General features: G+C 44.7%; 2 protein-coding genes across 3 annotated transcripts; one reads left to right on the plus strand and one right to left on the minus strand.

Annotated features, from left to right (window-relative positions):
- Positions 1-1,348: 1,348 nt before the first annotated feature.
- Positions 1,349-12,178, minus strand: LOC108932623 (BRD4-interacting chromatin-remodeling complex-associated protein-like). Of its 2 annotated transcripts, XM_018749164.2 has the most exons (13): positions 11,705-12,178; positions 8,793-8,841; positions 8,369-8,414; positions 8,012-8,060; positions 7,612-7,677; positions 5,692-7,092; positions 5,228-5,282; positions 5,083-5,141; positions 4,910-4,959; positions 4,530-4,675; positions 4,346-4,440; positions 4,076-4,178; positions 1,349-3,970 (listed from the first exon to the last, which is right to left on the minus strand). In XM_018749164.2, exons 3-13 carry the CDS (start codon positions 8,407-8,409, stop codon positions 3,636-3,638), a joined length of 2,400 nt encoding a protein of 799 aa, XP_018604680.2. In that variant the 5' UTR covers positions 8,410-8,414; positions 8,793-8,841; positions 11,705-12,178; the 3' UTR covers positions 1,349-3,635. The 2 variants fall into 2 exon arrangements, with proteins under 2 accessions (XP_018604680.2, XP_029106570.1); XM_029250737.1 differs by lacking the exon at positions 11,705-12,178 and having other exon boundaries at positions 8,793-8,858.
- A 1,688-nt stretch (positions 12,179-13,866) lies between these two features.
- tbcc (tubulin folding cofactor C) lies at positions 13,867-16,748 on the plus strand. The gene is made up of 2 exons (XM_018749171.2): positions 13,867-15,004; positions 15,725-16,748. The coding sequence occupies exon 1, from the start codon at positions 13,881-13,883 to the stop codon at positions 14,943-14,945; it is 1,065 nt and encodes a 354-aa protein (XP_018604687.1). The 5' UTR covers positions 13,867-13,880; the 3' UTR covers positions 14,946-15,004; positions 15,725-16,748.
- Positions 16,749-17,161: the final 413 nt, after the last annotated feature.

The following is a 17,161-nucleotide window of genomic DNA, read 5'->3' on the forward strand; positions in this document are numbered from 1 at the left end:
CTCTTTACTCCGTTATACCACACATATACACAGGCAGGAACTTAAAAACACACCCTTTTACTAAAATGACAGACATGGTAAAACTATGTTCCGTCGTAAATGTGGTAAAGTTGGTTGGTTCTCTAATACCCGAGTAATAATACTATAAGCACTGATGCTTATTTAAATGACTAGTAACACACTTATTCATGTCATGCTTTAAATCATACTCCAAAATATTATATTGGCGTTGTTTCCTCCACTTGCTATTAGTTATTAACGTAATTATTTATTAACCAGTTCTGGTCCTGAAGGATCTGTTATATGCATACATTTGTTAGAGCTGAGCACTTAAATCTCTTTGAAGTGGCATAATAATAATAATAATAATAATAATAATAATAATAGGCCTAAAAAAATCGAACGAATTGTGAAATAAAAGATATAAAAGAGGAATTGCTTTAGTAAAATTAACTCAATGGTGAAGTTATAATTCTTCGCCACTAGATGTCGACAAAAACTCCCAGAAACCCCACAGGCAATGACGTCTAATGTTTTGATCCTTATGGCAGAATGAAAGCAATATACTGTATATATTCAGTATATTGTAGTATATTGTAATATACTGAATATATTTGTATTGTATTATAGTTTAGTATATCTAAGTATTGTAAATGCAGGGTATATACATATATTTTATGGATCAATGAGTAATGTATGTACTTACTAAAAAAATTATATATTAATATAATATTAGTATATATCATAAACTCTGAAGAAAAGTTGATATTGATTTTTCCCTAGTCTTTCAACAGTCATTTAATTTGCATCTTACATCCCTGAACTGAAGAGGTATTTTCTCAAGCTGGCCCCACACTGGTGGAAGATCTCAGTCACAGGCTCACATTTGATAACCGGTTGTCCTGATCGGGGTAGTTGCACTCTGGGACCTATCCCAGAATCACTGAGTCCAAGGCTAAGGAGGGATGGCATGTTTGCACACACCCACACTCACCCATTCACATAATACAGCAAATTTAGAGTGTTTGTTTTCACCTTAGCTGCACATCTCTGGGCTGTGAGAGAAAACCCATGCAGACATGCGGAGAACATGCAAACTCCACACCAACTGTGCTGGGTTCAAACCTACACCCAACCAGCCCAGGTGCTGGGAAGCTGCAGCACTGCTCCTTTCCCCTGGTGAAAAATCTCAGAGCAAAAACACTTATCACCAGTGCTCAGCTAATATGAATATTCTGATATTATTAGTTATGATGTGATGACCTGGTGCCTGGTGAGAGATACACAAGAAATGGAAATCTTTGCTTGTATTTAAAAATTATTTTAATAATGTTTGATTCTTCTCCTGTTTTTCATCTGTTTCAGCACTGAACACCCCAACAAAACCGTGTAGAAACAGAGAATCAACAACATGGCAACATTTCAATTTCCACAGTCACACCCCACAGCTGACATAATAAAAATAACTGCCTTTTAGCCTTTTCATTGGTTTTTACAAAAAGTTTATAAATATTCTGTATATTCATTTTCCCATATTCATACAAAAACTATACAAATCAAGTTTTCAGAGGTACTGATATACGATACAAACGAAATGGTAGGAAAGTCAGTTTTAAATAAACTCAAAGTGATAATGGCAATGAGAAGCTGTGGAAAAAGACAGTAAAGATCTTCACCTTGGTAGGCAGACTGAGAAGGCTACAAACATTAAAAACAGCAAAGTACACAACGAAAAGCAATCAGTTTTCTTTTCCCATTCAGTCTTAAGGCAACAATGTCCTTCAAAATGTGGGCTTTGCAATTCTCCGCTGCTTTCAGAGGACGATCACAAATGTATTTATGTTATGGGATCATTCATAATTGCACTGTGAAAGAGACAAACATGTAGTGTACATTTTACTACAGAAGCAAAAAGTAAATGAACAACCGGTCATCAATACACACACACACGTTACTTAGAATCTGCCATCAACGGCCACTTTCTAAAAGACACTTGCATTTCATAAACCTTTCTTTACTCCAGCTTCCCGCTCTTCTGTTGCATTCCTTCCCATCCATCTACATTCCTCCTTCGAATAAAGAAACATCTATTGTAGTCAATCACTGACAAACTTTTAGCTCCGCTCATAAGGAGCATTTACCCTTCGACTGAAACAGGCTGAGAAAGCTGAGCCCCGGGAGGAAAAGGTCAGAGATCTGACATGTTGCCTCCGAAGTCAGTTTACACGATCGTAATGAGTACAGGTTAAAATACACACATAAGAGGCTTCTTCTTCAAAAAACAAAAAGCTCAGGAAACAGTTCTGCACGTTGCTCACAAATTTGTATTAATTTACAAAAGGACAACATTTTAAAGGTAGAGATCAGGAAAAATGCCCACATTAAAATGTCAGAAAGGGAGGCTGGAGGTCATTGTTATCTTCCCATCACAGGAAGAGCTTTGGGAGTTTGGTAATTGCACATTGTCGTTGACAACTCTGCGATGCTAAAATGCCTAGGGTATTAAACCCTGGTCCTCTGGGGCTCTGAACATTTCAATATTTGTCATATTTATACATGACTGGCATCTGAATCCCTAGGTGAGGGTGAAGTACAACAGTAAAGCCATGATGAGTAGAGTTAAGTAAAAACAAGTGCGTGAATACAAGAAAATTTGGGCCTGTTTACAGGAGGATTGGCCTCAGTTGCTCATTTCTGTCCCCTGCAGGATGTTGTAACAATTGCAACAGGCCTGGGTTCTCCTGCAAATAACTGTCCTGTTACAGTTAACATTTACTTATTTTGCAGTTTGGAGGTTTTTCTCCAAAGCAATATACAACTGAGAGGACAGCAATTTCAACCTTAGAGAAATCTTGTACGGAGACTGCAAAGTCCGAAGGCTCGTCCAAAATTACGCATCGTATCAGATCACAGTATCGGTGCTCTCTCAACATCTGTCGATCTGTGACACTGAAACGACAAAGAGAAACTGCCACCCAGGATGCACAGCTGCAATACTTCTTCAGAGTTATAGCCACCTGGGCAGACGACGCGAAATGCGGAAAACTGAACGTGCTGCATTACGAGCAACAAAATATTCACAACCCTTTTAAATAAAAGAAAATAAAAAAAGAAAAATTATATTAACATTACAGCCCCAATCTGAGGCTCTGCATCACCCCATTCAAATCCACTGTAAAGAGGCTGGGGTCACATACCTGTAAGGTACAAAAAATACACAGACTGAAAACAAGCAAAAAAAGGTGTATAACGTAATAATGAGTAATAAAATACAAACAAAAAAGAAAAGAAAATGTAGGGTATTTCTGTGTTGCAGCATCTTCTGACAGGCAGAGCCATCAGTAAGACAGACAGGGTGCTGAAATGATCTGAGAGCAGCTGAAGGCCAGGGAAGCTGCCAGAAAAATGGCATGTGTGCAATCTCACAAGAAAATAATGTGAACATTTGGGACCGGAGATGCTTTCCCTCTGCAGAAATCGCCGGAAGCTTCTTCATGTAAAACTGCTGGGAGAGCAGGCACATAGGGTGTGGCCTGTGGAGTTGTGACCCCTCTGGTGACTCAGTGTCCTCTGTTTGTTCCATCAAAAACCTGCAGAATCATCAGAGGTTGTGATGGATGAATCTTAAACACCGACTAGCACTCCAATATGCTGTTTACGGCCGCCTCCAAGACAGAATCCGTGTCAGCCACTGGCAGTAGGCTTTGCTCTAACCCCGGCCCCTGGGGTAGAGCATTAACTTCCATGTAGTGCTGTGCTGGCCTTTGACAGTTCTTCACATCTGGGTTGATTCCAATCGCTGCCGAGTGTGGGTCAACCTCCGACCCCTGATCCCCAGCTGCCTCTGTCCTGTACCCATCTATCGCCAAGCCTGAAGTGTCACTATGGCAACCAGCAGATAAATGAGCACCCCCAACACAGCTGGCTTCCGCTGGCTTTACGACGCAGCAAAAATCCTCTAGAAATCCCTCTGAAAGAGAAAAGCAGAAATGATGCCTCCTGGAATTCATCCCAGAGAACAGATATTTGATTTTTTCCAACTTATTTATTGTGTTCTGTGGCACCTCTCTCTTACCAGGGTCCACCAGAGCCATCCGCTTGTCCTGGGTCAGCTCTCGACGTTCCTCCTGGTTGAAGGTCCGGGCAATCATCACTATCTCTGACGAGGGACTGGTTCGCTGCACAGAGGGCAGGAGGTCGGGGGTCATATTGCGGTAGGAAAAAGTGCGGCTTATAGCACCACAGGTGCACAGTGATCATTAAAGAAGACATTCTGCTCTGTGATAGGAGATTCTCTGCTGATCGTTTTCCCTTGTGAACTGTGACTGAGAGTCCAGGGACCCACCTCTGCCTCAGCCAGCAGGAGGCGCCGGTACTTGCTCAGCATTGCTTGTGTTCTCTTGAGCACATCCGTGGCCACTGCCTCAAACTCCTGGTCCACTGCAGGCGGAAGCAGGACACCATCAGGGATATGTAAGTCAACCTGTACGTTCTGCACCAGAGGAGTGGGAAAGCATGCAGGAGGTCACCTTTCACAAAGTCCGCATCGGTGGGCAGGGCCCCCTGGAACACGTGAAAAGGCAGCAGCCGGAGGAAGGCATCCTCCCATGAGGAGAAGGGAGACCTGTTCGCGGACAGGACCCTGACACGGTCCTCATGTAGCTGCTGGAGGACCCTGTGACAGTATGGCTGGAGTCAGGAAGGGCCACACAGCTTCACACAGGGTCATATATAGAGCCCTCAGGGGTCCCCCACAACACTGCACCCACAGAGTCACATCAAGTCATACAGAGTGCTCAACAACAAAACACAACATAGCCATTTGGACATCCTAAAGTGTCCTAACAGCATCCCTAGCCTTCTTCAGTCACACCTGGACAGTAAAGGACAGCAGGACCCCCTAACTTACAGATCTCCCTTGGTGAGCTGTTGTATCGCGGGTCTGTTCTGCGGGTTCAGCTACAGGAGGAGGAAAAACAACTCACTCTTAATGAAAATAAAACTCAAGCATCTGTCTCAGCTGCACTTCTGAGGCACACATCCAGCATGACAACAGCACTGCGGCGAAGTGGACGTCCTTACCTTTGAGGATACTGTGTGGAAAGATTCCACTTGGCTGGAGGGAGGCAAAGTTTTCACAGCTTGGAAAGAAAAAATGGGACAAGACTAGTTAGTCATGTTAGACACACACAGAGACACACACACACACAATTTGTCCAGTCCGTACCCTTTTCCCCCAAAACGTTGCCCAACCGCAGACTGGGAAGTGCTGATGAAGAGCCCTATGGGTAAAAAGAAAGGAAATTACTCCAATCCCTGTAGAGCAGACCTAGAGCTTACGACTGAGAGAAGCAAAAGTATCTATGTATATTTTGCAACTAAGCTAAAATTAACCATTTTGATGTATTAATTAAACGTTAACTATATCATCAACAACAACACGTATGCTCCTTATAGTCTTACGCTGATGATTCTGAATAAAGCAATCGTTTTACAAAATAATAGAAAATAAAAATGTAGAAAGTGAATGGGAGTGCAGAGAAAAAAGAGAAAGTAGAAAGAGGATGGATGGTGAGGAAAAGAGAAAGTGAAGATAAATCTGAATGAAGATGTAAATGTGGAGAGGAAAAAACATAATATGGACATATGGTCTGAGAAAGGGACTGAAAACAAACTAGGTGCTCATCTCACCTGGCCAACAGCGAACACCTGTGTCTGAAATTGCTGATCCGACACCCCTATCTGAGAGGAGGAGGCGGAGCCTTGCGCCACGGGGACCAAAACACGTTGACCCAGATTAACCGACACCTGCGGTTGTGCCTGGAGCCCTACAGATACCCCCCCTGCAATCTGACTGGAGTACTCAGAGGAGGTGGGGCCAGTGGAGTTCACTAGGGTAAAGTGACTCTGGATGGGCATTGCCTGAACAGGACTGGGGGTGGGGATAGCTGAAGTGCTGCTGGACAAGCCCACCCAGGCTTTGGCCGTGGTCCCTGGTGTCCCAGAAACCTGCAGGAGTGCGGGGGCACTCTGCCCCACCTGGCTGCTGACGATACCCTGGTTCACAATCAGATGCCCACCGGTCGCAAAGCCCTGCCCTGCAACCAGCTGCACAGTGGCTGCTGCGCTGTGATTGGTCAGGATGGAGTATGTGGTGCTGGTGGTGGTGTCTTCAGCGGTGACAACCGGCTGTGCGGGCTGCGCAGTCTGGAGCACTGGCCCATTCAGCGCCTGTAAGCTGTGGCCAGAGGGGTCTGAGGTGAGGGAGATTGAAGTGGGCAGTATAAACTGCCCCGCAGACAGGCTGCTTTGCTGCTGCTGCTGCTGCGGCTGCTGCCCCAGGGACGGGTGGATCACAATGCTGCCAGAGTGGCTGACCACCTTGACCTGCTGGGTGGACTGAGGTGAGCCAGCAGCTGTGGGGATTTGGACACCCAGGCTGTATACTGTCTGCCCGCCCACTGAGAGGGGCTTAGGCTGGATGGGTCTGACCAGGGCCTGAGGAGTAGGTCCCCTCTGGATGATAATGTTCTGGAGAGGAATGGGGGCCCCGCAGCCACTGAGGGGTACAGGGACCTGCGCCCCACCAGGGGTCGGGTTGAACACAGAGCCCTGCCCACTGGCACTAACTTGTCCTGCTGGCCTTTGTACCAACATGCTGGTGGCTGTCATCACAGAGGGGGCACCGCTGAATGACCCAAGAACCTGGATGTGTCCCACAGAGGAGCCATTCTGCAGAGATTGCTGAAGGAAGCCTTGAGGTTGAGTCCCAGAGAAAGGAATCCCCGCCGCAGCCACTCCCTCAAAGCCAGCTCCAGAAACCACCTGCTGGGGGAAGACCGCAGGAACTGGCGTGGATTCCAACAGTGCCTCCTGAGCCAATGTCTGCTCGGTAATGTCCGCTTCCAATAAAGACTTCTGGAGGATGTCAAAGGGCTGCTCCTCCCCCAGCTCTGCACCCGATGGAGAAGCTCCACCCAGTTCGTCCTCAATGAATTGCAAGCTGCTGGAGAAATTAAGATCCACCCCTCCAGCTTCCCCTCCCATAGCAAGGTGGTCACCATCATGCTTCAGGCTTGAGTCAAGGTCACCCTATAGGAAAAGTAAAGATGAGCAAATCAAATCTGAAAGCAAATCTATGGAACAATGAGAAAGGATCTGTAATGCTGCTATACAAATATATACATTTGTTCAGAAGTTAAAAAGATGCCATTAAAGGCCCTGCTACTTACTCCTCCCAGTAAGAGAGCCTCCCATTCAAGCAACTTAAATATTATACACACACACACACATCTTCAGAACCGCTTGTCCCATATGGGGTCGCGGGGGAACCGGAGCCTACCCGGCAACACAGGGCGTAAGGCCGGAGGGGGAGGAGACACACCCGGGACGGGACGCCAGTCCGTCGCAAGGCACCCCAAGCGGGACTCGAACCCCAGACCCCCTGGAGAGCAGGACTGTGGTACAACCCACTGCGCCACCGCGCCCCCTATATTATACATTTACATGCTATTTATGTTGTCAACAGCATGTAAATAAAATTTAAACCCAAAAACCTTCAGATCAATGCATGCGTAGTTTGCTCAAAGCTGCCGTTCACCAGCTACTCACAGCATTATTCGCAAAGAAATTGTCGGCCGAGCCAAAGGTGGCGTTCGCTACGTCATTTGCATCAATCTGCAAAAGGTCACAGCAGATAAAATTCAGTTATTTCAAACAAATTATAAAAATGTTAAACAAACCCCACATCCATGAGAACAGGAAACGCTCCATAAACTGAAAAGCTTTTCTTTCCTCTCATTATCATAACATGTATATTAAACTTTTTTGCATTTGTTATTTGCATCAACTTACAGTTAAAACATCAGTGCCGGTTAGCACTGTGATACACCCACTTAACACAAATCTCATCTAGTGTTTTTCATTGAATGCAGCTGCTCTCAGACACCACATTTGGTCCAGATTCTTCTGTTGGAATTTCACTTTAGAATTCTAACAGGGAAAGACCTACCGACTTGCTGTTGGATCCATGAAGATAGTCGTTCAAGGCCTGCACATCTCTGCATGAGAGGAAGCAGTAGAAGAAGTTAATTGTGTATGTGTGTGTGTGTGTGTGTCTCCATCTGGTGCACAGGAAGCAGATGGTGGTCAGAAGCAAGCAGTCAGGGTGAGTGTAGTCAGAGTATAAAAAATAAAAAATAAAAAAAAAAAACACTCCTTAAGTTCCACAGGTCCACTCAACTGTCACAACCTCTGCTGCTTGATCAAGCAAGGGTCATGGTGGTCCAGAGCCTATTCCAGCACTAGGCTAAGTATTGTTAAACCCTGGATGGAATGAGATTTTTCATGGGGCAGAATGGACACTCACCCTATAATATCTAGCAGACGTTGATCATCTTCATCATCCATGGCACCTAAGGAATGAAGAGACGTTACATATATGTGACACAGATATGTGTGTGAGTGACACAGAGAGAGTGTGTTTCACCGGTGTATGGATAAGTAACCCATTACAAGTAGCGCATCTAGCAGTGTAAGTCACCACGGTTAATAACGTGTGTGGGCTGATAACACTACATAGTATCCATAGGAAGTCGCTTCAGAGAAAAGCGTCTGCTAAATAAATAAATGTAAATGAAGTATAGATATCTCACACGCACAAATTTAGAACACAACATGACATCAAAAGCGAAAAAAGATGAAATTTCAATCTCTATCTTGTAAAGGCTTGTCTGATTTAACCAAAATACACCAGACAGGAAACCCTGTGGTCATGATGGGGTGGTACTTACTGACTTCTGCTGGTAACCATGGGGTAGATCATTTAGCACCTTTGAACTTCTGCATGAAGAGATGACAGAATTGAAGTAGTGAGCATTACTTCAAAATTGTGAGATAAAACCACTCGGGACCATCTGCACAAAACAAGTCACACACTTAATGTGTACACAGCTGGACACTTGACGTGACATGTCTCCATCAGTATGGACTATCAGTCTAAATCTAAGCCTAAAGGGGCCAAAAAATGGGATATCACACCTGCTGGACCTGCCTGTCATTTTTTTCAGTGAGAAAACCCAGCAGTAGTCCAGGGTATCCAGCAATGCCAGCTATAATTTTGGGAAGTGGTCATGGAAGCCACATGGAGTGATAGTGACCAAGGTCAACAGTCCAAGGTCAAGATGTTAACCATGCAGCAGCTGATGTGAATTTGTGGTCATTAGTTCTGGAAAGTTTGGAAAATTTTCAGAGCCCTCTTCTAATGCTATTTTACTATTAAGATACTCAAAACAACTAGAGAGGGTGTCTCCTTGTCACCTTCAATGTTGGGCTTCATTGACCAACAGATCCCACCAAACACATCCACCACACCTTATCATTCTGAAGATGGGAAATCATTAAAAGGACACTGTTTATTATTTACTTGTTGGATCAATGTGGTATCTTGAAGATAATAAAACATGTTTGTGTTTTGCAGATCTATTAGGGGTTAATCATTACCCTGCTTCAGGGACCCACTGAGATACCATCTTGACGTGGATTTCATACTTATATGGACCACTGTGTTTCACTGGATAAAAGTTAATATACTACATTTTAATGCGTGTAATGCCATTTATCGCCGTTTTAAAGCTTTGTATTCGGTATTTTATGACAGCATGTCGTTTAAAAATTATTTGTAAAAGATTAGAAACTCATTCGTATGTGAGCGAGACGGGAGACAGCAGATCAAAATGGCGGATCTCCTCGGAAGAAGGAGGTCCTTTTTGGCAGCGGGCCAGACGGACATGAAGCACTTTAAACGTTAATAAAAAGATAAAAGAAAATAAATACCAATGTCAGGAGAGAAACTGACAGTAAGCGTTTTGCCAGCGTCGAAATATCAGCGAAATAAGACCCGGTATACTGGTGGTGAAGAGAGGGAACGTTGAATAATATTTTGATGATAAATTCACTTGACCAGTTCGTTTTGTGTAATAAAATAGTGACATTTAAACAGCGAACTTTGGGCTGTTACTTAAAGATTTACAGTTGGGTCACAAGAAATCGAATTATTTTGGTGAATTCCGAGATTGTGGGTCATCTGAACCGTATCAATTCAATACTGTAATTTAAAGTAAAACTGCCTCAAATCCAACACAAGGCAACGGTAGTCGCCATTACGAGCTCAAATATGAAATTTAGCTGTCCCGTGGCAACTGAACATTTCCTTCTGCAAATAAAATGTCTAAATACTAAGTTTTAAATAAAATACGACACGTTATATTTTAACATTTTATTTTAGCAAAAAACATACAGTTAAGTGTGGAGTTGACACGCAGCACACACATCACCTTAAAATAATTCGATAAACAAAGAGTGGGCAGCAGAAACCGGTTGCCATAAGAAAATGTCGTTTATAAGATAATTTTGGTAATTTCATTCAACATTTCCACAAAGATAATGAAAATAACCGCCCTGGTTGGGTTCAACACCACATCAGACGACGAACGCGGAAAAGACCCGAGTAGCAAGACAAACGAAACGGACTTTGATTTTGAAAAATACATTTAAAATAGTGTTATATAAAACAAAATGGGAGATTAAACTGTGTTTTATTTCATCTTTTCCTTCGGCTCTTAGAGACCGGCATAACAACATAGTGTGGACACACTGACATGAGCGATAAACACTTTAAATGTCTTTGGATACATCTCTGAATCTTTGAGAACATAAGACTTATGTAGCAACTTATGATAAGTTCCAGTTTCAGAGTGTGACTAGTAACCAGTTTTAATCTCTCTGGACGCAAGAGACACGTTTTACTTGTTTACATTAGTTACCAAGTGTTTACATTGGTTACCAATTTCATGCTCCTGAATCATTTAATTGGGAACATGATTAGTAACCAATTTTAGTATCTCAGGAAACATCATCGGTAACCATTTTTGAGCCTCGCTGGACCTTTGGAAACATCGGTTTTAGTCTCTAGATGTATGAACATCAGGGGTTCAGTCTCTCTGGAAACGGCAGTAACCATTTTCAACGTCCACGAATCGCTGGAAACATTAATGACCATCTTTAATCTCCTTGGAAACGTGTGTACCCAGTTCCCCTCCGCAGGATCCGGCTCTTTTTCACCGAGCTCCTCGGGAAGCCTGTCCACACATGCTCGCGCTCGCGCGCGCGCACACAGACACACTCGCTCAAACAACACACACACACACTGGGCTCCGGGTTCCACTGCGGCTGCTCCTCTCCTAACTGCGACACGTCTGCACGAGCGTGGATTCGCCCCGCTAGGCGCGCGCCTGTCCGCGAGCCCATCCTGACGTGTGTCCACGCACAGCCCCTCCATTGCCGGCCCACAGTGGCAACTGTCCCCCCCCTCCTCCGTCGCGAACACACTCAGCTAATGGAGCACCACCATAAATATTTATTTAAAATTAGCATAGGCCGAGAGGTCCGAGGTGACGAGGCGAGTCCTCTGGAAACACAATCTCCGTCTGGCAACTTTTAATTTGCTCTCCTCCTCCTCCTCTCCCTTGCACACACTGACTTTCCCTCTCTTCTGTCTGTATTCTCTCCCGCTCATCTTTTTTTCCGTCTCTCACTTTTCCCTCCCCGAAGGAAGGGGAGGAAGGAGGCTGTGTGTGCGCGCGTGTGTTTTTTCCCTTGAAAATTTTATCACAAAAATTATAATACACTCGAAGGGGGAACTCACCGTCATGAAAAAGCGGTGCCGCGTCGACGGGGTTTCCTCGCCATGGCTGCACGGGCCGGCGGGGCAGCGCCGCTCGCGCACACAGCAACAGCAACAGAACCAGCAGCGGCGGCGCAGCAGCGAGTCGCACGCGAGCGGCCCCGAGGACGCTAACGTGGTCGCTGCACGCGCGCGGCGCCCGGCTCGCGGGGCGACCGGGGGCGCGTTACCGGCGTCCCGCTCGTGTACGGCACGCGGCGAAAGAATTTACTCAACATTGTGTTTTACAAATTAATTTCCTCTTCAAACAGTGAACGTTTACCCAAAAATAGCAACTATTTCCTGGAAGTCTGTACAGGTGACGAAGTTGTAGGTGGTGGAATTGGGCGGCAGAGGGAGACAAATCCACGACAGAAAGGCAAGAGTGGAAAAGAAAAATTCTGCTAATTTCTGTCAGTATCAATTATATTATCTGCAAATATTGGAATACAAAACGCTATTTTTTGCACCACACACACACACACATCTTCAGAACCGCTTGTCCCATACAGGGTCACGGGGAACCGGAGCCTAACCCGGCAACACAGGGCGTAAGGGGGACACACGCAGGACGGGACGGGACGCCAGTCCGTCGCAAGGCACCCCAAGCGGGACTCGAACCCCAGACCCACTGGAGAGTGGGACCCGGTCCAACCTACTGCGCCACCACACCCCCTATTTTTTGCACCACAACAACAAATTGTTCTGGAGACTTTTCCTTTAGAGACATTTTTTGTAATAAATAATGTGAAGACACTGGATCTGAACTAGACATTCCAGGCTTCTAGAAGTTTACATTTAAATTTATACTCACACACAGTAAGAGCATCATGGCAAAAAAAAAAAAAAATCTACAGATCACTACCTCGTGTTGTGAGAAACAACTCCAGTTAAATCAGGATTATGTTGAGAAAGCGAAACCAAAGTAATGAGCGGGACTGAACCCATGTAAGTTATTAAAGTTTTACCTTCATATATGTATAACATTTATTCACCATTCATTACACTGGACAGGATCATTTCTGTTCTCATTATGACCCCCTTGCTGTGCCCTCCAGCAGGACTTGATACCCCTTTGCACGCCATTTACTCGCAATGACCCCCGGGGCCTTGAATCAGAAATAGCCCCTGAAACCCTCTTACAGAAGTTATGAGTTTTAAATGAAATGGACAGGAAAATCGTGTCTTATATTTAGCCTCTTTGGTGCCTGAAGAGAGGTCCAGTGCGTGTTGTATTAAATGTATTTGTCCATGTTAATCTCACGAAACAGGACAATATTTTAACATAACATTTAACATTTTGTGTCATTTACACCTTTCTGGCCTGGTGTTTTGACTGTAAAGGTGTGATCCTGAATCCTAAACAGCATGATAATAGACAAGTGTAAAGGAGTAAGTTACAGTATGTTATGATAAGATACTGTAACTTATTTTTTTTTCTAATTTGATAATAATTATCAAATATAATTAAAATAAAATAATTATCAAACAAACTCAGATGGGATCTTGGGGGACTTAATTTGAAATTTTGTTTGCTAATAGAAGTGTACAGTATGCTTGAAAAAAATTGAAATGAGAAGTGAAAGAACTTGATTTAGATTGACTGTGAGCATTTATTTTATAACGGATCAGAATAATCTATATGGATAATAATCTATAAATCACATTATTTAGACATTTTAGAAGACTATGTTTTAGCTGAGACCCTGCTACTGTATATGTGGCTTTACCTGAAATGCACTGCTAATATAAAAAGGTATTTTACCTTAAAATACACCGGTAATCATCTACACATGGTAGCAGGTGGCACTGTGATTGCGGCATTGTTGCTATGATAAAACTAACTGGCTGAAATCAAAGTAAAAAGTTATGTATTATTTAGTCTGACACACCGCAACAACGCATGCATATAATAGCATATATAATTTTATGAAACGATCTAAGTTAAAATGTGGTAAAACAACTGCGGAGAAAGTTTAAAACTGAATTCTGCACAGCGTTGCGATATAAATATGTTCTGTTTCTTTAAGGGAAGTCAGCAGCGTCATTTTGCGTAACTGGTTTCCACCAATCGGAAAGCACTTTACTAAACTATTTTCGGTCCTTGGCCCAATCGCACAAACGCTTGTAGCGATACGACGGAAGCTCGTTAGCTACGATGGAGGCTGTAGTGGGAGCAGAGACCGGGTCCCAGAACAGGAATGGGGAGATGGATGTGAGCGGCGCTGTTAAAATCCCAGAGCGGCTGCTTCGGAGGGAGCAGGAGCGGCAGGAGGAGGTTGAGCGGCGCAGGGAAGCCATGGAGAGCCAGTCTGTCACGGAGGAGAAAGTAGACTACTTCTCGAGCACGTTTGGCGCCGAGAGGGCCGCCATTGAGGCGTTGCTCTCCGGCGTCTGGGATGCTGACAGCAGCCGGGCGGCGCAGCTCCTGGAAGAGGTCTCATCCCGGACGCAGCAGCTGCGCAAGTTCCTCAACGACAGTATGGCGTTCCTCACCAAGTACGAGTGCAGGCAGGCGCAGGCGGCGCTGCAGAGGCTCCAGAGCTCCCTGGATGAGAAGCGGCAGCAGGTCCTTCCCAAGAAGAAGTTCAATTTCAAGGCCCGCAGCGCCGCAGCGACTAGGACCAAAGGCGTACCTCTTCCAGAGAAGGCGGGGCCGTTGGAGTCGAAACCTGATGCCAAGGGTGGTGCTGATGTCGGCATCCAGGTGGTGGATGGAGGCGGGAACAGCTGCGGCTTTTCCAGTGCTCACGCGCAGGTGCTCACAAAGGACCCCGAGGACATCCACCAGCGGGACGTGCTCCTCACGCATCTGACCGGCTGCACCGTGAAGCTCCTGGGCACCCCGGCCACACTGCACATCAAAGACGTGCGTGACTCGGAGGTGCTTTGCGGCCCCGTGTCCGGCTCGGTGTTTGTGGACCGCTGCTCCGGCTGCACCCTCGCCTTTCCCTGCCAGCAGCTGAGGACCCACAACACCACGGACACCCGTGTCTACCTGCACGTCACCAGCCGGGCCATTGTGGAGGACTGCAGCGGCGTCAGCTTCGCTCCGTTCAGCTGGAGCTACGAGGGGATGGACGCCCACTTTGAGGCTTCTGGACTGGATCGTGGCAAGAACAACTGGGACAAGGTGGATGATTTCAACTGGTTGGCTGCGGATACACCGTCTCCCAACTGGTCCATCATTCCCGAGGCGGAGCGGCGGACCACCTGGGACTGATGGCATCTGTACCTTTGTGCACGCAGCAGCTGTGACAATGACAGTGACACTCCTCACGGGTCAGTCTTTCAGCTCTGTAAAGGTGTCTCCAGCAGTATCACTTGGGCAAACACCCAGCTTGTACGCTGACACCTGTAAGGACGGTAGTTTAAGAGCCTTGGGCTGGACTAATGATTCTCACTGCTGTGGACTGATCACAACTAAACCTCAGCTTTAGAGGTGCCTGAGAAAATATGTAATAAACATGAAACTCATTCATTCTCATCCGCCCTGTAGTCTGCACCCAAGCGATGGTTAAAGTGCTGCTTAAAGTGTTTTTGAAAAGCTGGTCTTCAGTGTGGAGGTGCCAGAAGAAAATTACTGCACTTGATTTTAGCTTCCTTACCCTAAACTTCCACAGTTTTATTGAAAGACTAATAATGTATAGCAAAAATGATTTATGAGATTATTTCCAGACAGAACTACTGGAAAACTAAAATAATACTCTTTAATTTAGCCTTAAAAATGGTTTAAGTTTTCAGGGGTGCAACTGCGAACTTATTTGCACAGTGTCGTATGATGTGTCTGTCTGAGGATCCTCAGACAATCTGGTGCTAAACCTTCACAAGCTTGAAGTCCAGTATCAACATTATGATTTTTTTTTTTAAAATTTGGAAATTGGCAAAATCACATGCTGAAGTATAGCATTTCTTTTTACCCTTTCATGGACACTGCATGTGAGAAGTACGCATATTCAATATATGGAAAAAATGCAGTGTCGCTTCTCCTGTTTGTTCCAGTCGAGAGGCATCCTGCCATCATGTGGACAGAGGAGATGGTTTGGAATCCATACCCTTCCAATGGGCTGTGCACAGGGGCGGACTGACCATCTGGACTTTCTGGAGAAGTCCAGAACAGCCGTCCGTCTGACGGCCGTTGGCCTGGCTGGTTCATCATCAAAGAAAAACTGTCAGATTAAGTGACGTTGACAGCCGACAAAAGGGGGCACTAATACAATATTTCTTTGCTTATAATAAACCGAAACTGACGCAAAGGAGAGTGGGCTCATGATGGCAAGCAAAAAACGTAAAGATAAAGGCGGTTGGGAGAAACTAAAAGAAAAAAAGCGAAGTCCTTAGAGACCGGCGCTACAAAATGCAAAAAAATAACAGATGTTTGGCACTAGTGTTGCCAGCCGTAGTAGCCCTAATCTTGAGCCTGATGAGGGAGAGACAGCAGCAGTCGCTCCTGAGCCAATGGTTCTGGTGAGCAGCCTGTCAGGACAGTTACATCAGGTTACCTTTGCCCGCCTCTCTCACTATGTATAGAGCATGTAGCCTATGAACAGCACTATAGTAAAATTCCAGGTCCGAACGTTCACTGCTATTTATCACTCCGCGTTGTCTGACGTGAATATTCCATTCATTCATAATGAGACAGCAGCGATTCTACAACGGGTTACAACATTGCTACCGAGTTAGAAAATAGAGTAAATGAAGTAGCCTAAGGTGATTGCTCCGATTAACGTGTAACATGAAAATGAGCGAGTTTGCAAATAATTTGTGCACATATCGTGACTTTTGTCGTTGCGTGGCAACAGTAGACACCAAAACGATATTATTTTGATCGTGGCATGTAGGCTAACCCAGCCAATATCCAAGTGCACACCCATTCATCCCGTTTTAAATTGCCCACGAACTCACTCAAAACAAACAGAAATGAACAGTTCTAATGGTGCTACGTGTCAGTTTTTGCAAAATCAGGTGTTCTCACGTTATCTACAGCTGAAATTATAGCAAGGCTATAATTCTCCCCAAGATTGAGATAACATCATGCAGACAACCATTTTGTTTGAAAATAAACCTAAAACAATGTTTGCTTTCCATAACATTCAAAGTGTTATAAGAATATATAAGTACTCTAAAAGTAATTTAGGATTGGTTTAATATTAAGTGACAGATGTTATACGGAGATTTATGTGAAATCAATTTATCTGTATTCATTTGCTTATTTGGGGTGAAGGTAGTTGCAGGAGCGAAAAGCATAGTGTCAGTGAGAGTCAGAATGATTGCTCCATCTGTCAATATTTCCAAAGTCAGACAGTCACAGCCTGGAGAAATTTTTCTCTTACTACCCCCAACAAAAAACAAAAAATTTGTCTCTGCAGAGAGTGTTAAATTCTAAAGATGGCACCAATCGCAAATGGCTCACATATTGTGAGGAGGAGAATCCTACGT

The sequence above is a fragment of the Scleropages formosus genome, chromosome 3 (genome assembly GCF_900964775.1).
Source record: "Scleropages formosus chromosome 3, fSclFor1.1, whole genome shotgun sequence".
Classification (NCBI taxonomy): Eukaryota; Metazoa; Chordata; class Actinopteri; order Osteoglossiformes; family Osteoglossidae; genus Scleropages; species Scleropages formosus.

Excerpts from the sequence above, each read along its gene's own strand:
- LOC108932623 (XM_018749164.2), bottom strand. The coding sequence starts at position 8,409 with ATGGATGATGAAGATGATCAACGTCTGCTAGATATTATAGG. Across the intron at positions 4,179-4,345 it reads TCCTGCTGGCTGAGGCAGAG|CGAACCAGTCCCTCGTCAGA; the intron begins GTGGGTCCCTGG and ends CCCTCTGTGCAG. Across the intron at positions 3,971-4,075 it reads GATGGCTCTGGTGGACCCTG|AGGGATTTCTAGAGGATTTT; the intron begins GTAAGAGAGAGG and ends TTTCTCTTTCAG.
- tbcc (XM_018749171.2), top strand. The coding sequence starts at position 13,881 with ATGGAGGCTGTAGTGGGAGCAGAGACCGGGTCCCAGAACAGGAATGGG.